Source organism: Manacus candei, unplaced genomic scaffold (assembly GCF_025592945.1).
Source record: "Manacus candei isolate 608988 ecotype Guabito, Panama unplaced genomic scaffold, ASM2559294v1 h1tg000023l, whole genome shotgun sequence".
Classification (NCBI taxonomy): Eukaryota; Metazoa; Chordata; class Aves; order Passeriformes; family Pipridae; genus Manacus; species Manacus candei.
This window is the reverse complement of record NW_026138071.1, coordinates 6,139,894-6,161,891: the sequence shown is the minus strand read 5'-3', so window position 1 is coordinate 6,161,891 and position 21,998 is coordinate 6,139,894. Positions and strand designations below refer to the sequence as shown.

Here is a 21,998-nt window from a genome sequence, read left to right as displayed (position 1 = left end):
CTTTAATGTTGTATTGCACTTATGTTAGATAATTACACATTGGGATTTAATGATTCTTCTGAATTGTTTCTTGCCAAACTGTCCAGTCTTTTAGCTGCAACTTTTTTTTCCAGTTTCCTAAATGATTGTCTTTATGTCAAAATGCATTCAATGCAAAACCATTACTGAATAAATGTAATAAACCACAATATTTAGACTTGCATAAAATACAGCTTCTAATTATGGGTGGTGCCCTCCTGGTTGCAGGGAGGATAAAAGTTCAAAAAGCAGTCCTGTCAGTTTTAGCACCATAAATGCAGTTAATATTTTTTTAAAACGTGTTTAATGTTATTTTTTTAATAAATAATAAATGGAGGGAAACCACAATACATTATTATATGTGTTTAAATTATGTAATGGTGTTGAAATAAGTATTGCTGGACTGCAACTGTTTTCACACGAGTCAGGTCATTTGCTTAAGCCATAACTTATCTGTCTTCTTGTGCCTGCCTGATCGTTGCTGGTCTTCAGGGGACTGCACTGGGAGTCGTGTTCACTGGTATTTTTTGTTAAGCAGGAATATGTATCTCGAAGTATTTTATTTAATCCATCAACTGATGATTTCCTGTTAGTTAATTGAGGTTTTAAAGCAAATAACTAAAATGTCATGTGATATTTAGCCAAATATGTTGGAAAAAACTAAGTAGGATAATTGCTGCAGTTAGTTCTGTTAACTAATCTGTAATCATTTCAAGAAGACATATTTTGCTTGGCAGTGATAATAAACCCTGAAATTAAGGCATTTACTGTGTTTTTTCCATTTAATACTGTGGTAGAAACCAAGCTAAGTGTTGCAGTATTTTACTCTCAATTGATGTGAAGATAAACAATTGGCAGTTCTTGGACTGCATTGTATCTCTCTGTTCTTGTGGGTGGTGAAATTTCTATTCCAGTTACACTGCTGTGGTTTGGACACAACCTCTTGATTTTTTTTTTTCCAAAATTGGAACAAAAAATGGATGCTGGCTATTTCTTCCTGTTTTTTTTATCACCAATTGCTGTTTCACTATCTAAATTCAGTATAAACCAGGTATCTGAGAGTATTTTTGTCCCTTAATATATTTTTACTAGTAATTAAAAAATATGTTAACTTTGAATGAGTTGGTTGCTATAATTTTATGAAGCCCATCATGCTGATAGAGGTTGCTGGCTCATGTTACTCTGTTTAAGGTTGTTTGGTCTCTGTACAATAGGTTAAAATAGCTTGGGGTGCTGAATGAACTGGTTTCATTACAAGAGAGTGAGCAAATTCAGGGCCAAAACTGGAAGTATGTAAACTAAGCTACATGCAATCAGAACAAGACTTAAAATATTTTTTAAAATAAGTCCAAGTACTTTAGCAGAAATAAGCCAGGATTGTTCTTTCTGTAAAAAAGTATTTGATGTGTTGATGTTGCTTATTTTGTCAAACAGTCATTCTGGTGGTAGAAGGGTTTAGTTTAGCTGTTCAGGATGGAATTGGTGAATGATGGTAACTGTGGAAAACCACGTAGTGAGGTGCTGCCTGTAGCAAGGTGGGGGTTGGCCTCTTCTCCCAGGCAACCAGCAATGGGACAAGAGGAAATGGCCTCAGGCTGTGTTCCCAGGAAGAATTTATTCACTGAGAGGGTTGTCAAGCATTGGAACTAGCTGCCCAGGGAAGTGGAGGAGTCACCATCCCTGGAAGTGTTCAAGAAGCAACTGGATGTGGCACTTAGTGCTCTGGGTTCATTGATGTGGTGGTGTTCGGTCAAAGGTTGGACTCATCTTGGAGGTCTTTTCCAACTTAATGATTCTATGAAATAAAAATAAAGGGGAATAAAATTTCTGTCTAATGTTCCCTGAGTCCAGGACAGGTAATCATTCCTGAATTACTGCCCTGGTTGTAAGAGACACTACTCTAGGTTGTGTGTCTTCCTTACTCTGAGCCGTCAACTGACAGAGCTTGGTTGGTTCCGCTGTTTTGCCAGTCTCTCCTAGCACAGTACAAGTGAGTGGACCATCTCAGTCTGTCCTGTCCAGTGCAATTCATCTCAAAATTGGGATAAATTGAAGGAGGAAGAAAGTGCTTCAGAGTAGAAGGGGTTACATGACAAAGAACTAAGGAGGAGAATATTACTGCTCTGTGGCTCATGCCCTTGCTGACATGATATTGATAGACAAGATTCCTCCCTGCTGGCTGAGAAACATAAATTCATTCATTCATTCATTCGTTCATTCATTCATTCCCCTGCAGTATCTTTTAATTTTAAAAGATCACATAGTACTGTGACAGGAATAATATTTTTATTTTTTTAATTCACCCAGTAAAACTTCCATTTCTAGTGTTCCAAATTTGACCCACTGAGTCTTATTTTTCATTTTGTTTTCCAAATGTTACCTTAATTTATCAATTGTCATTGTTGTTGGCTTTTGATTTAGGTTAGTTTAATCTTTTTCTCCTTTTCCTACTTTTCCTGTGAATAGCTTTTCTTATATATTATTACAATATGTTAAAGACCCAAGCTTTTCTGAAGCTGATCTCACATCTGATGCGTTACTCCTAGACTTTTTCTTGTTACTGCTCTTTACTTCTATTTTCTCAATCCTTCATGATTTTATGATACTACTGCTGCTTTCATAGTCTTTGAAAAGAGTGGGTTTTTGTCCAGTGTTCATTTGTGTGTATGTCAATATAAAATCCTCTTATTTTTGTTCATTTCTATGGAGTTACCTTCTTTTAGGTATCTCCTAATGTCTTGTAACAATGCTGACTTCTATGCTTGTCACCCTATGCAGTGTCATTATTGTCATTTATGACAGCAGTTGCTTCGAGCTATGAAGAAGGCCACAAAAGTTCATATTTAGATATTACTGTTTGTCTTGTTAGCAGATACTGTTTTGTTTTTTTTTTTTTTTAAATAAAACCCATAACAAACAGTGCTGCACATTATTTTGGTTAAAGGTTAAGTAGGTATATTTGAGTAGGTGATCACTTCAGCCTTGCTTACTGTGATTTATAAGAGATTGGTTGTGTGAGACCAAGCATTTGATTGTTTAGGAATAACATTTTTAGACTAAAACCATTTTGTCTGGCTCATTCTTCTGGCTATGAAATAAATTTTTATGGTGTTACTTTGATTCTTATTGTCCATTCTACAGTCTGAAAAATTACCTGTGAATGCACGCTCTTGATTTTTACTTGGCTTTTTGCATCATCTGTTTTTTTTATAGAGAAATGTGTGTCTGAATAGCAATGCTCACAGATTTTGATTTCTTGTTGTTTTGGTTTAACTTGCTTAGATTATGTCTAATATAGTAGAAGTTTGATTTAATCTTTTAACTGTGATGGAAATAATTACAATGCGTCTTTCTTATTGAGTTTGCACGATATCATTTTGCTTTGGTGTAAGAACTGGAAGCCATGTATCCTTGCAGTCATTTATTTTACAGAAAATTTATTTTAGGGAATTGATATCTTTGAGGTTCTTGCCCCACTGTTGAAATAGGTTTGGACTCCAAAGGTGTAAGGTACCTTTATGTGTAGATAAAATATTACCGTATGAGTCTAAAATCCATACAAAATCAGGCTAAGCTAGATTGCTTGCTTCACCTTTTTTTTTTTTGTTCTTGATTTTTAACATGAGCAGCGTTAAAGCTGGCTTATGTTCTTAAGTGGTTATATACTGCCTGTACTGTTCTCAGATGATTAGTTTAAGGCTCTTGTTGTAGCCATAGCTAATTTTACTTTTTAAAAATTATACTTCTCTTGTGAAGTTGAATGCTGTAGGAGCCATTTCATTTCTGCACACCATGTATCTTTGTATTTCATAGAACTACAACACCTTTTCTAGATCACTTAAATATTCCATATAGCACCTGCTTGCTTACTTCCTCTACTGTGTGAGGTTAAAGCTTTTTTCTCCTAGCCTACAAGCTTTTGACTGTGACCAAGTCAGTCATGAGAGACGATGTAATGTGTGTGCCAGCACTTGTATACTTTTATCTTTCAGTAACCAAGAGGGCATTGGGTTGTGTTTATTATAGGAGTGCCACGGGGCCTTTGAACAGCTCCATTATTGGCCACATGACTTACTTGCCCTCAGTCTTTGTTTCATTTGCATTGAGAAAGCTAAAAACAATTTCCAAGAATCACCTGGATATTTTCTTCCTTGGTGGCATTCTCAGATTCTGAAAGACTTCCAGACTCTGGAAGGTGGCTGGTAGGAAATGAATCATGAATATGAATCAGCGTCTCTCCACCCTTATATCCAAAATGCTGTTGCTAGGATATTCTTCTTTGATGATGTGATAAGAGTAGCAAACACCTTTTTGAAATTCACTCTCTGTTATCCTTTCTTTAATTTCATTCAAATTCAGGCTGCTTGTGTCTCTCTGCAAGACCTTGACATAATCTTATTCTATCTTTGCATCTGCTCTTTGTGTTTTGCAGCCTTTGCTTCTCCTGAGTCTTTCTCTGAGTTCCAGTTTTTTGTTTCGCTTCCTTTTTTGTCCTGGATTGTAATTTACTCTTGTATGTGTGCACTATTCTAACTCTACTATCCAGCCATGGATCAGGGTATGCTTTTTTCCCTTTCTACGGAATGTATATACTTCTGTTTGAAAAAACGTTGATTTTTGTTAGCTTGTTCTTGCTCACTCTCCACACCCACCCTGTTGTTACAGCCCATTGTGATAATGAGCAGTTAAAACCAGAAGTGTTTTCTCAAATCACAAGGTGAATTCATAAAGGTCTTCATAAATTTGGATCTGAGTAATGTTTTTAATTGAGATTTTATTGTTGCTACTTGTTTTTGAAGTAACACTAAATGCTAACAGAAAGGCTGTCAAGCTGTTTAGTTGGTGATTAATTATATTTTATATTTCAATAGAAAGAAATTTGGTTAAAAGGGATGATAAAGTAAGACATATATAAGTTACTCAGAGAAATTTAATTTTCCTAAGTTGTGGGGTTTTTTTTTCTTTTAAGGAATAAGAAGGAAGTGGAAGAGAAAATAAATTTATGTTCATTTATTAACTTATGTTCTTTTATGAGAGATGCCACAAATTAATAATAAAGAAAGAATTCTTGTGGCTGGAGCAACTTGGAGAATATATTTTTAAAATATTTCTTCTTCAGCCTTATATGAGCCCTGTAGCTCAAATATCTTGAGCTTCCAAGTTGTTTTGGGGTTTTTTTCCAGCTGTGTTTAGACAGAACATCTGGGGTGGTTTTGCTTGGAGATATAACTTGGTGTGGTTTTCTTCAGGTGTGGCAGAAGATTTAAAATGCCTCAGAGAACTATTGTATTTCTTTGAAGTGTTTTCAAGGAAGTATTACAGAAGTACTTCATCCAAAGTCATGAAACACATTTTTATGTTTAATGTATTAAGACATATAATTAAAACAGACATAAGAAAATTACATTAGCTCTCATTTAAAGACAGTTGAATCAAATACAGAAATAAAAAGATGTTTTATGAGCATCTTCAATGAGTAATTCTTTGGAAGATCTCCCGAGACAACTGGTGATACAAAAAACATAGCGTAGAAAATAATTTAATGTATGTTCTGCTTTGCTTTTTTGACTCTTAGGGATGCAAAGGATGCAAAAAATCAGATATGGGGGCAAAACGTTAGCTGTGATATTTAAGGCTATAAAGGTAATCCCAGTTCACTAAGTAAACCAGTTCTCCTGGCATCTTGTGTGACAGCAAGGTCGAAAGATACTTTCCTTATTTTGAGTGATATTGGGCACTATCATTCAGCAAATAAGTGAAAATTCAGCCTGTTTTCCTCTCTGAAGATTAGTACAAATCCCCTGCTTTTCTGTCTTCATGTGTTTCCTTTTCTGTTATGGAGCAACAAAAGCTTTTTCCTTTTCAGTTTTTGTTTTTGCTTTGGGGTTTGCATTTGCTTGTTGGTTTGGTTTATGTTGGTTTTTTTAAGAGACTGAAGACCATGTTAGTAGTGAAAGCAGAGGGTTGGGTCGTGAGGCTGTGGGCCACCCAGGCCAGGTTTAGTTCCCATACTCTTACAGACTTTAATACTTTACAAGACATTAGATGGGAGTTTCTTTTCCACAGTACTTGGAAACTGTTTCAGGTACTGTTTTGAGGCTGTCCATAGACTTTGGAGTATGTAACTCTGAGTGCACATCCATCATAATTTTAGATTTATTTTAGTTCAAATGTGCTCTTTTGTGTGCTCTCTCTACCGAACTGATTTCTGATTATGTAGTGGGACCTCTGGGTCTTCTTGAAAAACTTGAATTATTATAGAGCTTGAAACAGACAGTAGTAGATGACTCATCTGATAGGTAAAAGGCACTATTTGGGAGAGACCTTCATATGACTCTCAAGTCCAATGTAAGAGACAATGCCAAAAACTTAGATGCCGAACTGAAGGTGCTCAGAAGTCTTTTGAAAAACTAGAATTAATTTGTTGTTAGATAGACAATTGGCAGAATATTCAAGCAAGGAAACCTGACTGACTGGTGCTGAAAGAGCTCCTCCCCTTTCTTTTTAGCACAGACTGCCCCATGCTGATCTCAGGGGTCATTTGACACTAAACCATAGGAAAACAAATTTTGATTAAAGAAGGGGAAAAAAATGAGTCATATTCTATTAGTGTAGCTCCTTGAATGAAGTAGCAGGGAAATAATTTGTTTTTATCAGTGTGAGGTAAATCTTTTTCTCTTGAGTCAGAAGGAAGGATGGTCCACTGCAGTCAACAAAAGGGAGGAGGGACAAGGGACATAGACCTTACCTACTTGGTTACAGTGACTGCTTAAGAAATAAGAATTTTCTTCTCTTGCATTAAAAAAAGTCAGAATTTTTCCTGTGGTAGTCCGTATTGCAACAAATCTCATTGTCTGTTTAGGGATATGACTTTGGGTTTTTGCTGTTAACATCCATAATGGCATCTCATAGAAAGATTATTTTAATTGGTCCTTTGTTATTGGGTTTTTCCAGTTGGCCAGTTTTAAAGATGATGTGACTGGGTTTGTTCATAAAAGTGCTCCTTATGTTTCTGCTTTTCTGTATAACATATATTGTATATTAAAAGTTAATACTTGCTGTCTTCCAGAGTCATTTACTTTCAGAAATGTTAGGATATCTATGTTATGTTCTTGAATTATGGTGAAAAATTTGAGTTTATATAATCAGTAGGTGTGGATGACTCTTGATTTGTGCTGTGAGTTTGATATGTATTTATATATATAGACTATATGTATCTGTATATAACTATCTAAAGCTTTAACTATCTATAACTTTAACTATCTATAACTTTAACTATGACTATATATATAACTATATATATAACTACGTAACTTTAAACACCAGATACAGTGTGGACCTGTAGAAAAAGAATCAGTTTTTAATAATCTGGAGTAGTGGGTATCCCATATAGTAGAGTGTTACAGTTAATTAAGCTACTAATCATCATTGAGGGGTATAGGTAGAGGCTAAAGTCAGCTTAAGTCTAGAAGAATATTTAGTTCAGGTTTTTATGTCTTCGTAAAGTACGTACATTGCTCAGAGGCTGGTGAGGCTTTGGGAGCAGAATCTGTTTTCTCCACACATTGTATTTGTGCATTATGCAATCGAAGTTGTGCCTTATGCTATGTAGAATATTAGAAAAACTGCCCATAAACAATGAAGAGTTGACTGTTTTACATGGCTTTGACAACTTCAGTAATTGTGGGGTTTTTGGTTTTGCTTTTTAGGGAATAAAATAATGCTAATGAAGCAGCTCTTTCCTTGAAGTTCGAGTTTTCAGACTCACTGCCATAATGGGTAAGTCTTATGTGTAACATACATAAAAATTTAGTTCAGATACTCTTCATTTCTATTGAGTGCTAAAACCATTAATGTACTACAATTCCTAGGAAATGTGTGCTTTGGCTGTTTAAGACAGTGTAGCACCAATATGAAAGGCAGTGTTCAGCAGCTTTGCAGTATTCAAAATATTTCTCTTTTTTTTTTTTCTTGGAATATAACACTTTTCCCCTACTATGTGGTAACTTAAAGTTTTAAGTATAGGAAATTGAGATTCATGGTATTAGAGTATTTACTGTCCTCTAAATGGTAATGACTGTTGGAAAAAAACAAGCCCAAACCACAAAGTCTATATTAAAGGATTTTATCTTGTATCATTGCAATGCAAAGCCAAGACTGTGTAGATGGTCTGTTTTTCTAAATATGTAGCACATTTGTATTACTTTAGATTTTATGCCAGTTTTTCAAGCTGTGCGTGCTTTTTAATGAGTTGACCGTGTTGTTACTGTAATCATTTATCGGAGCTCCCTCTCAAAAAAATCCCAGCAAACCAACCAACCACAACACGCACATTTTCATGTCGCTTTTGTTCATCTCTTATTGTTATGCTAATGTTCCTAACCTTATGCTTAATAATCAAATTGCCTAATCTGGGAATACAGCATTCTTCAGATTTCTGATCTTCTCCAACATTTTGCATGAGAGTAGTGACTGTTGAGTCATGATGGATATTCAGTAAACTTTAAACAGTTTACCACAGTTCTTTGGTTTCATGAAATATGCAACATAGTGACCACTGGGAAAGAAATTTCCAATCAACTGCTAAAACATCAATTTATTTTTTACCATTGCTGAGCACTAGAATAGGCTATAACACAATAAAATAGTTTCTTATTTTAATTTTGGCAAATCTTGAAGTGTGTTTTAGTGTGAGAAAAGAATAACTGAGCTGCAAGAACGCCTTCAGTTCTGCCATTAAATATTGCTAGTAAAACTTGCTTTTATAGATTTGCATATCTTAGTAGAGTTATGAATAATGACAGCATGAGTGATGATCAAAGGTACTCATTTTCAGACCAGCTTTCTGATCTGTTAGGAATCTATTAAATTAGAGCACTTGTATAATAAATATATTTGGTTGTATTTTAATAGAATGTGAAGGAATTCTCATGGTTGCCGAACACTTGGAATGCTTACTTGCTAATTTTAATGCTGAGCTTTTCTCAGGTCCGTGTTTGAGAAATACAGTTCTTTGTAAATCACAGCATTTAGCAATGAATTCTTCAACAAACATTGAATTGTTCACAATGTTCCTTCATTGTGAAGGAGCGTGAAGGCACACAGTCAACACTTTTGTAGATAAATTTTGTCATCAAGTGTTCCAGATGCATGCTGAGTGCAGGTACTATTGCTGTGGCAAGGAACAAAACATTAGAAATAAATTTCTCTTAGTGGTAAATGTACAGGCTTTTGAGCTCCTAAGTGTTTTCCTGTCTAAAGGAGCATCCCATTTCTAGGGCAAATCTTGTCTATCATGGCCTCAGGCTGTCACAGTTGTGGCAGATCTTCAGGATTTAGGGTTTTTTTGAACTTGAAACCTAAGTTATGTAGCACTCCTGCCCCTAAATTGTCCCCTGGGTTCAATGCTTCTGTTTCTCCTTATGAATTCTTTCTTTAAGACCTAAAATCCTCTGTATTTTCAGTCCTGGAAAGGTTCTGTAGAGTTTTATTTTTGGTTTATGGGTTGTTTTTTTGTTGTTGGTTTTTGTTTTGGTTTTTCTTTTCATTACTTCATACGCTATCAGCAGATGCTCAAACAGTTGAGGTGTTCCTCTGGGAGTTTGTGTATGCTTCCAGTGGGCATGATCATACCTGTTCAGGACAGAGGGAAAATGGTTCAAAAGTACTTGTGTTTTTTTCTGAGAGGGGCAGGAAATGTAATTTCTAGTAAATGTCTCATCCATACTATTTGAAACAAAGTAGATAAGGCTTTTCCCCCTACACCTCCTTTCTTTTATTAATACAGCCTGCAGTTGTGTAGAGCTTAGTCTCTGTTATGACTTGGATTTTCTAAACTTGCTATTTAAGTGTGGTTACTGATTAAGCTGTTTATTTCCTTAAGCACTGTTAATGATAAATAAAATAAAAACATTTGCAATGTGGCAGCAATTTTTTTTAATTTGGCAATTATGTATTGGAGTGTAATGAGGACTTTTGGATTTTAGAATAATGCTTGCCTAATTGTGAAATGAAACAGTAATGCCCTTCAAATGTAACAGTCTTTTACACTTGTCTGGTCTTTCTCTCTGAGCAGATGAGCAGCAAGCTTTGAATTCAATCATGCAGGATTTGGCTGTGCTTCATAAGGCCAGTCGTCCTGTATTGCCCCAGCAAGAAACAGGAAAACCAAAGTCATCTTCACCTAAAAAACAGGTAATTTTTAAATGTCTTCACTAACCTACTGAACATGGAATGTCCTGCTGTGACTTCTGTAATAGTTTTTCTTGCCAGACCAGTGAGCATACCAGAATGAGCTGTTAGTCTCCCACATGTGCTGCCATTTTCTTTGTTCGTGTTCTTGTATTATCAGCAAAATGAAATGGTGGCATTTGAGAGCAGATCATAGTATATGCTTAAATAACTCTTGTACTGGTAAATTGAAGATCATAGAGGTATTTTGACATTGTGTGTAGAGTGATTTTATAGTTCTTGTTATTATTATATTGATACTATACTATTTTAAAATATCAAGAAAAATTTTATAGGTTTGGTAGATTGTCCAGTTGTCACCTATATCACACCAAAGAATGTCAGTACAGCAGCAGAAGCATGCTTAAGCTCTTTTATTGCATCTTTGGCCTCGGTTTCTTGTTTGTTCATGTGCTGGAAATGTGAGTTCTTTTCAGCTGTATTTTCTCTAGATACTAAACAGAAATGGAATAAGTAGTAAATACTTAGTTGATAGGTTTGAACTACTATACTGAGAGATTAGGAGAGGACAACGATTTTTACCCATAAATAACAAACATACATTAACTGTATGTTTATTTGATTGGATCCTTAATTTACAGTTCAATATTTAATGAAATTTCCATTTATGCCTATTTTAACCTTTTAATATATATATTCCTATATATTTGGCTTTTAAACTGTCGAAACCTAATGGCTACATCTTTTTCATTCTGTGCTTTAAAAGTTGTATGAGTTCAGTGTATATCACAGTGGTGCTTTGCTGATGTCATGTAACTCGTGTCTGAGCTGTGACTTTAGACACTGTGGTAACATACATTTTTGATCCAAAATGATATGAGTATAATACATGTTTAGAAAGGTAGAAGAAATGTTTATCCTTCTGTTTCGATTTATGAATTTTGAAAGTAATAATTTGTTAATCAGTTGTTTTGGAAGATGCAACATTGTTACTTGGATAATGCATTATTGTTTTTCCTGCATTGTTTTGCCTACAGTAAGTGCTAATACAGTTTGATTCTTAAAATTATGATTTTGCAAAAAGCAAACTTTATTTCCTCTGCAAATATATACAGATATGGTTATTGGGAAATTTATTGCATGACTGCTGGCTTAATTACATGTGTTGGTTTCTATGGTAATGCTTATGAAACAAGATATGTTTCTTAAACCTGGAATGCTCAGCTACAAAGTGTACATAAAAACCTGTTGTTGGAGCTAAATCTACCTGCCTGTTCAGGATAGAGAACTTTTTGGTAACCGTTCCACGCTGAATTTGAACTCATAAATCTGTTATAATATTAAAAGATATTGATAGAAAATAATGTCTTTACTTAGAGAAGCATTCATTGTACTTCAGAATAAGTTTTTGTATTTTTACACACTTTGAGCTTCTATCAGGTACTTCAGCAGTGGTAGCTTATTTAGATACTTGTTGTATTGGAAAGGACAGAAAATTAATACGGAATTTAGTTCTGGTGTAAGATTATTGAATGGGAGTTCATGGCCTTCATTAAAGGAGGTATTAACAAACTAATAGTGGTTCCTTTATGTCTTTTCTTACAGAATGATGTTAGAGTCAAATTTGAACATCGAGGTGAAAAAAGGTAAGGGAACAGTCTTGTCTCTTAATTATTTGTAGAGTTTTGTTGTGCTTTTATCATAAAGTTTCAAAGTATTGCAGATCTCTAAGTGTATTTTGTTTGAGCTTAAATTTAATTTTGATATGAACACAATTTAAAGATAATTAAGTGTTTGAAATGTGGGCTCTAAGTATACATAAATGTGGAAGTATCATACTGTACCTATGTCCCATGGAGGATCCTTCATTTGGTTACCCTTCAGATGGGTATTTGTAGCCGTGATCAATTACTTAGATCATTAAAGTAGATCTCAAGTTTGAATAGACCAGAATATAAATTTTTTTGCTTCGTCATGTGTGTAATAAATGCATGATAATTTATTGTTACTGTAACACCCAGAGAAAGAGGTCTAGATCTTAAATCTCAGTATTGGATTGTACTTTGGAGGTACCAGTATGAAACTGTAAGAAGAAAATTTATTATATTCAGATTGCTTTTATTTAATCAGTTAAAATTTATTTTCATTTTGTATATGAGGTGGCTGATGCATCTGCTTAAAGTATACAAGCATCTGTATATATCACTGCTCTGATGACTGCTTAAAAGCTTTTACAGAATTCAGTGTACAACTCCATGCAGAACTGGTTGTGGACAACTGATTTTGCCTGCCTGTCTCTTTCTGAAACTATAAAATTTCATTCTGCCTGCAGAGAAATGGTTATAGAATAAGATCTTTGAAAATACTTAAGGAAAAAGGAAATAATATCCTGGTCATGCTGTTTGTCAGTAGAAATTGTAAATTTCGTAATTGCTTCAGAATGAAACCTATACATGCTACTTCTGGGCAGCCCTTGGTGTGATGTGCAGTAGTTGAGTGTGTGTCCATGCTGATTACAGCGTGTGCCCTCTCTGTACATGGAGCAGTAAAATAGCAGTAAGTTCCCTCGGTATTAACATTCTCCAGCTTCTTTCTATCACTTCTCTGAACATCACACATAAAAGTGCATCAGTAATGGTTGAGTGCTGTAAGTAATTTGGAGGAAATAAGTCTTTTTGAAAGCTTTGAAAATTGAGGACTCTTCTACCTAACTATTTCTCGTGAAATAAGGAAAAGCATGAATTTAAAACAGAGAGATGTTTACTTGCTGCCAGTCTGCATGGACGGTGCATTTTGCAGTTTATCATAATTCACTTTCACAGTGGACTAAGTTAATCAATTCAATATGAATTGCTTAACAAGCATAAAATAAGTGTGTGGAAAGATACCTTTCCCAAGCTTTTATGCTGATGGGCCTAGCTCTGTTCTGCACTATCCCAAGTGCCTTGAGCCTTCTTGCCCAGAGGTACTGGGCAGCCCAGGCTCATTGCTCAGCATGAGTTATAATACTTTTGTTGCCTGAGCATGTAGATCTAAAGATAAAGTAATGAAATTATGCAGGAAAAATAAGTTATGCAATGGATTTCTCACTAGGTTTGAAAAAGGGAAGTGAAAAACAGAAGTGATTTCAGACTTGCTTTCAGTGGTGAATGTGGCACTTTGCTCCAAGGAGCTGGTGGTGTGATGGGTAGAATTGTAGGCTTGTTGCACAAATTGTTAACTACAGTGAGAGTTGGTGTTGGTTGCTCTTGTTTGTTTTGGGTGTTTTGTTAAGATTTTATTTTTTAACAATAATTTTTAATTGGAAGTGGCCTGGCTTCTACCCTCATTTCAGTGAGAAAGTTGTCCCCTAACCAGTGTAGTACTAACCGAACCACTGATGAAAGGAACAGTTACCCTTTGCTAACTTTTCTGCTTCACAGAATTTGAGTGCTCTTTCTTCTTTGAATGTGAATTGGATGTACCTCAATAGCTTAATCACTTTTAAATGCTTTTTTTGTTTAATGCTCTTGTATCTCAAAAAATACAGTAGTTTTCTATAGTAAAAGGGCAGTTTGGGCTAACTGGTTTGATGAAACATTGAGTTAAAAGAAAATCTGACTTGTTGACCTGCAACTGCACCATTCTTACAGGAGCACATTTGAAGCACAGTTAGTGATGGACTGGGCAGTTTGAGTGTGTAGTTCATTATGGTAAGGATGGTGACAAGATAGTCTTTCAGATTTCCGAAAAAGGGAGTAATTCCTTTCTGATGTTTATGCTTGTCAGCCTGTGGTACTCCATTGTCTTAGTTTTCTGGAGTAGAAAATTTTAGAAGTTTCTAAGAATTTGCCTCTGAAATGGAGGCTTGCAAAGCATTAAGCAAGCCATATAGAAGCAAGTAAAGTAGTCATAATGAAATCTAATTCTGTGCCTGATTATCCCTTTTAACTTTTTCACTGCTTTTCTTTCTTTTTTTTTTAAAGTCTCAAAATATGGAGGACAGTGAATGAAGCATAGTCTCTTATGGTCTTTTTAGTAATAAATTTAGTTCTAAAATAGTTCTTAAGTAATGAGTTGCCAGATTTTCATAGGTAATGGACAAAAATTCTTTAAAACTTAAATTGTTTTTCAGGATCCTGCAATTACCAAGGCCTGTTAAACTTGAAGATCTTGCAGCTAAAGCTAAAGTTGCTTTTGGACAGACTATGGATTTACATTACAGCAATAATGAGGTAATATTCTGTGTCCTCTAAATTCTTGCCTTGGACATTGATTGTTTTGAGGCTGAAATTTGCTCTCATAAGTAGTGGGAACCACTCCTGTGACAAAACTTACTCCTGTGACAAACTCCTGGGTTTCTAGTATGTGTGTGTATGTTTTCTCAAATATGTAAGTCTTGTCCAAATTAGGATAGGCAGGAGATACATGAAATGTTTCATGAGTATCGTAATGAATTATGTCTCAGACTTGGTTAGGAATGAGTAAATTGTCTTCCTGATCTGCCACAGTTCTGTTACAAGTCTTTACTTTTTTGAGCTTTGTTGTGTTTGTAAATTTGAAGTAACATTTATCCTTTCTTCAGTGTGCTTGTAACAAACGTGGATAGAGCCTTCCTAAATCTTCGTTTGTGAAGCCTAGCCATGATATCCTTTCTTATAAACTCTTTTCTTTAAGGATTAATCTTGTTAGGCAACTGCTAGAATGCTGCATTTAGTTACTGTTTTGATTGGAGGAATACACTTAGCTCTTGCTCCTCCTAAAGTGGCTGGTTCCCAAAGATTTCTTGGAAACAGTGCCAGCACTGTCAAGCCACTTATGCTTGATCAATATTACTTCCAGCTTTCCTTTAGAAACAGGGATGGAATTATAGCAAATATATTTACAGATGCAGGATCTATTCTTGTGAGTTACTTCTGGGTTTTGCCTTGAGTCAGCAAAGTTCATAAGGGATTATTCGTGGGGTTATGCACAACATAATTGCTGTATCTAATCCGCATCTTTGCAGAAGAAAGTGCCAGTAATTGCTGTTTGTTGGTAACATTATCAGACACTTCTGTGAAACTGATCCTCAAAATGAAGAATTCCAACAGAAGGCTTTTGGAGATTAGGAAGGTCAAAAGTGATGGCCCTTCATAATGCTTTAGCCTCAGCTCCTTCCACTGATAGATTCATAGGCATTTGAGTAGGTTTTCTTCTTGTCAACTTCAGCACTAGTTGGCAAATCATCCCATCACCTTTCAGAATTGGGATGGTGATAACATGTCATTAGGATTAAAACTGCAACTTAACAAATGTACAAACTCTTCATTTTATCAAGACCCGTTTCTTTTTGTATAAAACTACTGTATTTTGCCTGGTGATGTTTTTAAGCATTACTGACTGATGCTCTTACAAGTAGAATAGATTTAAAAATCTATATTGTGTTGTTCCTTTGTTACAAGTAGAAGTTGTAACGTACACTCCTGAAACACAAGCTCGATCTTACGCGTTATGGAATTCAGATCTCAGTAGCACTTTAGTGGCATAACATTTTCTGTTCTAAAGATACATGTGTACTAAGTTAATTCTAATTAGTTAGATCCAAGTAAGATTCTAGTGAGGACTAGAGTTGTTGCATGTGGATCACATTTTCCTTAAGGAAGTAAGGATACGCTTCCTTGACAAATTTTGTTTTTCAATGGAGAAATTCTGTTAGTGATGCAATTTCAAACAAGTATAGTTGTAATATTTGAGATACAAAAGTCTGCTTTATGCTCTGTAAAATAAGACTTCTGTTCATCTTACAGACTTGTGGTAATTTAGGCAATGGTAAATACATTGATCCTGTGACACCTGTTTCTCTGAAACTTGTAGGATATTCAGTTGCATATATGCAAAATGGTTGCTCTTTGGTTGTGAAGACTTGTTCCACCTGCTGTAAATAGTGAAGGCATCTGAAGGAAGAGTTAAGGTTGAACTTTGGACATTTTGATGCTAACTTGAGGGATCATTTAATAAATTTTATTTTCAAGTTGTTTGGTATGAATGAAAAGATTCCCTTTATTTGTTTCTCTGCACTTGACTTTCTCATTTTTTTCTTGTGTCCTGTTTAAGACTTTCTTTTTCCCCTCCCTTTTTTGTAGCTTGTAATTCCATTAACCACACAGGATGACCTGGACAAAGCTGTTGAACTGCTTGACCGTAGTGTACATATGAAGAGTCTCAAGATATTGCTTGTAATACATGGAAATACACAGGTATGAATTGACATGCTAAATGTCTTTTTCCTGAGTTTTCATATTGAAGTATTATTTGTATCTTTTCTTAAAGATGGCATTTTTCCAATTGAAAATAATACTGATTGCTTCTTGATTTCAGTCTAAACATCCATTAGCATTTTGTATTTACTCAGTTTTAATTCTTTCTTAGATCCTTCTCTTTGTTTGTCTTCCCTACAGTGGTAGAAAAGTATTCCTTAGTAGGATGATAAAGTGATACAGATTTGAAAAGCACATAAAATTTAAGTAACAGTAGTTATTTGAAATTGTTCTTTAAGTCACACGTTGGTGGCACTCCTTTGTGGGAAGTTCAGTGTTTGTTGTAGCAAAGACTAGTGGCTTATAGACTAAATGCTTGAGGTATTTTGGTGTTATCTAACAAACCATGACATTGATATTCATAGGATTTGTGTACTGGTACATATTGAAAATTATTTTTAAAGAGTAAGAATGAGCTACTAAAATAGATGGATTGTGATATAAATTGGCAAACTGCTTTTTTGACTGCTCGAAAAAAGGAATGTACTGCACAAAGCCTGTAAAGTTTACAAAGTATTTTCATTGTGAGGAGTATAAAGTAATAACAGCGGGTTGTAATATTTATGCATTTTCAGTCACCCAGTGTAAATAATATGGAACCCTTGCCCTCACTGGAAGATTTAGATAATACAGTGTTCGGTGTGACAGACAGGAAAAGGCGACTGTCTGTAATAGGTAAGGTGAATATTTCAATAGCTTTAATTGTAAAAGCTTTTCTTTTGTAGTATTCTCTTCATGAGGATTTTGCTCTCAACACACAGTGTTTGAATTTCTCGTGCTCATTAATGACTCTACTGTAGTTTGCACTTGGGGGAGTGGATTTTGAATTTTAAGTTAAAAGTGGTTTAAATATATATAATACAGAAAATTACCCAAAACCCCCAGAGGTAAATAAATGTATGTAGAATTATTTGAGATAACTGATGGGTAACCTAAGAACCTGATGTTAGTACTCCCCTTTATTTTCAGATACAGGAATGAGCTACTGAAAAATCTGTTTATATGGCAGTGTGTTTTCTTGCTCAGTTTAGGACCCTCATATTTTTTTAATGTCTGAACATTTGTGTAAGATACTTATTTAGGCATTGAGATAACGTTTTTGCTTATTAATATTTTGAAATTGGTGTGATGTTAACTTCAAAATTTAATTATGAAACTAGAGAGTTTCATGAATAATTTTCCAGACGAGTTAATTATTATGCATTTATTATGAATATATATATTTGTGTTCTTACAGACTTAATATTCTACAAAGAAAAACTGAAATTCTCAAGAGTTGGAAAGGATTAGTTGACATGGGTGGAAGGGTTTGGATTTTGATTTTGTTCAAAAGAAGAAATTTACCCAGCTAGATGCATGAACAAATTGTGTTTCTGTTCCTGTATAATGAAAATTCTTTTTAATGCTGTTGAGGCAACTCTGCCCCAAATTTTTCATAATTCCTGGATTGCAGAATTTAAATGCTATACTTAAGTGTTGCATTGCACAGGCATTTGGGAAATGCCCAAAGGAAGAAGTGACTCAGGCAGGCTCAGTGCCTGTGAAACATTTGAGTAAAACCCCTGGATTCTGGGTTAATGTAGAGACTCTGACTGGCCTTTTTCTTTCAAAAGGTTCTAATACTCGTGATAGGAGTTCACCTCCCCCAGGATACATTCCAGATGAGCTGCATCAGGTGGCTCGAAATGGGTCCTTCACCAGTATCAACAGTGAAGGTGAATTCATTCCAGAAAGTATGGATCAGGTAGGTGTGTGATTTATTAAAATTAAAGTTTTTGTTAGGTTGCTTTATGAAATACTGCTGAAGGTTATGGAACTGTTTGAAAGAACAGCAAAAAAATTGATGATAACTCTAGAAAACATGATTGGTGAGAGAAGGTTGAAATAATTGTGCTGTTTAGTTTTGTAGAACCTGTTTTTTTTCTCTGTAAGTCTCTTCAATTTTTAAAATTTTTAAATATGTTTTAAATATGCTACAAGGACAAAGATAGAATTCTTAATTCCCATGTTAGCTGAGTGAGGTAGTGATAGATATAAATAACAGAAGAAATGTCTACATTAGAAAGCACAAACCCCTTTATTTTAATGAGAAGGATATGTAAGAAAGAAAGTTTTACCACTTTTCCAGGTAATTAAAGGAGAATTTAAGAAAGAGTTTGGATTTGTCAGAATTATTTGGACTTAACTGATGCTTAAGAGTTGGACTTGATGATCCTCGTGGGTCCCTTCCAGCTCAGAATATTCTGTGATTCTCTGTGATACTGTGTTGAGGTAGAGGCAAGGGGATGGCGGTGGGCCTGGCATAAATAAGCTCTGAAATACTTTCCAGAGTCACTTGGGTTTTGTGTGAAGATCACAAATGTATGTTATTTTGTTGTTCTTACTCGCCTGCATTACTAGTGTAGGATATCAGCACATTCAGCAAGAATAAAAATTCTACTCTCTGAATATTAAAATTACCCCTAAAAACAGCAGGAAAAGAAGCAGAAATGTAATGGCTCACAGAATTGGCAATGGAGAAAGATATTTTAAGGAGGAAAGAAAAATAATGCTGCATACCCAAATCACTTCAAGTTGTTGTTGACATTGGCACTGTATTTACAAATGGCAAGAGGCAGTGGTTTTTATGAGCTGACTAAATGAGAGACAGATGATAGAATAAAAACAGAGGCAAAGGGATTGTGCAATTTGTTGCACAATTTTAATGACTGAGCTGAGGATAGAGACTGAATTTCCTACTTTCTAAACCTGGGTGCTATTCTTTATCATAGCCACATGGTCAGATCCATCCCAGGTCTAGATTCATTCAGTGAAATGATTACTTTTGACCGGGGCCAAGTCATTTTTGGTCTGATCATGCCTGGTCAGACAGATGATACCTGAGGCCTGGGATGTCCATTCACTCCTGAGTATTCAAGAGGTATGTAACCTGTCATGTATGCATTGCTGTGTAAGCTGTGAGCAGGTTTAAATTAATGAATTTTACTTTCATGGAAAGCCAGGTTAGTTCAACCTTTACAGCCTCAAGGGCCAGTTTTGGGTGTTGGGAGCTCACAAATTCTGTTTGCTCCCTCCCCCCTAAGGTGCCACATCACCTTGGAGAGTGTTGGCCATACTGCCTTTGTCTGTCACAGCCTGCCAGACAAAGACAAGAAGGGAATTAGAGAGTGGAGGGCTTTGCTCTGCTCTGCTGTTGATCTGTCTGAGCACAGCTGTTCACACTGACAGTAGACCTCACCCTTGTACAGAAGAGATGATGGGTTGGATAAAAGTGGGCCGTGGGCTACCATTTGGACCATACTGCATTAGGTTATAGAGGTAGTTAATATGGCAGCAGGTGAGCTTTTCTTATCCTTTCAGGACCCACTTTTCGGCATGAGAAAAGAGGAGTAAAACTGCTGAACTTGTAGTAAATGTTCTCCTCCCGAATACAGAGTTTATAAGTGGCTGAGTTGCAGAGTGCAAACTCACTTTCTGGACAACATTTCTTTAATAAGTCCTTGATTGGCGTTCGACAAAGTGTATGCCCAGGACCTTTAAGATGCAGCACAGATCATAAAAATTGGAGGGGTAACTGCTTGATTTACAACAAAAGACTGGTGCCCAATTCATAGAAAATAATAGATGTTACATAATATACCAAAACAAACTTCATTTTAGGAGGGAGCTTGTTTTAAGACAACAGATTAGCTTTCCACTCTGTTTTTACCAGCTCTTATCTGGTTTGGATTTTTTTTTTATTAGCTGTTTCAAAGCAGAAACCTTAAAGTATTTTAAAAAAATTTGAAAACCAGACTTGAACTTGTTGGTCTTCCTCTGTTTGTTATTTATTAGATGCTGGATCCATTGTCTTTAAGCAGTCCTGAAAACTCTGGCTCGGGAAGCTGTCCCTCACTTGACAGCCCATTAGATGGGTAAAAATTATTTACATTCATTATTTAGCTTTATTAGATTGTATAATTTATCAGTTGTGATGTATAACAACTCTCCAGTGACAGAGCTTCTTCCAGAAATTCCTCTCTAAGTTACAGAACGTTTATAAAAGCTTATTCAAACTTAATTGCTTACTAATACTTGGAAAATACAGTAGCTTCGTTTTTTTTTTTTAAATAATTTGTGTTTGAAACAAAAAAAAAACTAGACTTCAGATCCTACAAAAATGCACTGAAGATTTTTGGTAGGTGTTGTCAGGTTTTACATATGTGTGAAGTATATTCCCTGGTGGTGAGCCACCCCATTAAATTTACAGTTCTAAGGCACTGACATATGAAGTAGGTTTTCCTTTGCCAAGGCAGAGGGTACCCACTTTAAGAAGATGGTCGAATCATTTAGATAATCCTGTCCTTTTCTTGGTGATTACTGTCCATTCCTCTCCCTTCGTTCCCATTGCAGGCTTTCCAGTTATTTTCCTTTGTTAAAGCCCATCATTTAGCAAGAGGCAGCATGTACTGGGGAAGGTCTGTAGGTCTGTTTGGGATGACCTCTGAGGAGATTCATGTTTTGAGAGGGTCACTGTCCACCAGTGAAGCCAAGCAGAACATACTCCTGTTTGGCTTATGGTTGGTCAGAAAAAGAACCTTGGGTGTAATGTTGTGCAGATTGGCTACTTGTTTATTTGGAACTGCTATACACATAGTCCTATTTTATTTAATTGGTAAAAATATAAAGAATTGGAAATCACTGCCTGTGGCAATTAAATAAGAGCTATAATATTCCATAGTATCGTCTCACATGAGATGATGTGATTTGAGAACACAAATACATTTGGTCTAACATATACATTTTTGAGTTGAATAACGAGTCTTCATTTCACAAGCAAGAAGACAATAGATGTGAAAAGTATTTTGTGGTTGTAGTGTGATAGGTTATACATACCTAATGTTTAATGTAGCTCCATAGAATAGAAATTCTACCAAATTGCCAAATTTTTAGGGTTTTTGTGGGGTAAGGGTAAGTGGAAGAAGGGGAAATAAAGCAGTCTTAATACAACTCATATTTCTTCTTCAAAACTTCTTTTAGTTGTTTTTTATTTACTCAATTTGTCACCTCTACTTAGTTTGTTTTCCTTTTTTTTTTTTTTCCATTGAAATATTTCCTACAAAGGTGTAGGTTTTGTGTCTTCATTTAGCTTCTGTTACCCATTAGAGAAATTCTTACCAGAAAAAGGAGGACATTGTTTTGGTATGTTTATGGAAATATACTGTAATCGATTGCTCTGACTGGCAATCCCATCCATTCCTTTTGGTGGCTGGGAGTTACATACCAACTGTAGGTAAGAAACAATGTGATCATATAAGAACCAAAAATTCTTCATCATTCTATAACTTAACAAAATCACTTTCTTAATCCTGTGACTTTCATGGAGAGAAGAGGAAATGCTTTTCCTCATAAAAAGGTTCTAAAATTTCTTTGGTTAAATTTCCCCAAGAGTTTTTGTAGGCTGTATAACAGATTTTGCCAGTCTGTAAACCTTTGTGTTTAGCCATAAAGATGTTAAACATAACAGTGTTC

General features: G+C 35.3%; 1 protein-coding gene across 4 annotated transcripts in view; it reads left to right on the top strand.

The window, feature by feature from the left end:
• Window positions 1–21,998, top strand: part of MAP3K2 (mitogen-activated protein kinase kinase kinase 2) — a 52,562-nt gene that overhangs the window by 11,694 nt on the left and 18,870 nt on the right. For all 4 annotated transcript variants that reach the window (XM_051786934.1, XM_051786933.1, XM_051786931.1 and 1 more), the window contains 8 exons: window positions 7,728–7,797; window positions 10,094–10,212; window positions 11,815–11,855; window positions 14,324–14,423; window positions 16,314–16,427; window positions 17,063–17,162; window positions 18,101–18,231; window positions 20,322–20,401. In XM_051786934.1, coding sequence (XP_051642894.1) covers window positions 7,794–7,797; window positions 10,094–10,212; window positions 11,815–11,855; window positions 14,324–14,423; window positions 16,314–16,427; window positions 17,063–17,162; window positions 18,101–18,231; window positions 20,322–20,401 — 689 coding nt within the window. In that variant the 5' untranslated portion in view covers window positions 7,728–7,793. The remainder of the gene's footprint in view (window positions 1–7,727; window positions 7,798–10,093; window positions 10,213–11,814; window positions 11,856–14,323; window positions 14,424–16,313; window positions 16,428–17,062; window positions 17,163–18,100; window positions 18,232–20,321; window positions 20,402–21,998) is intronic.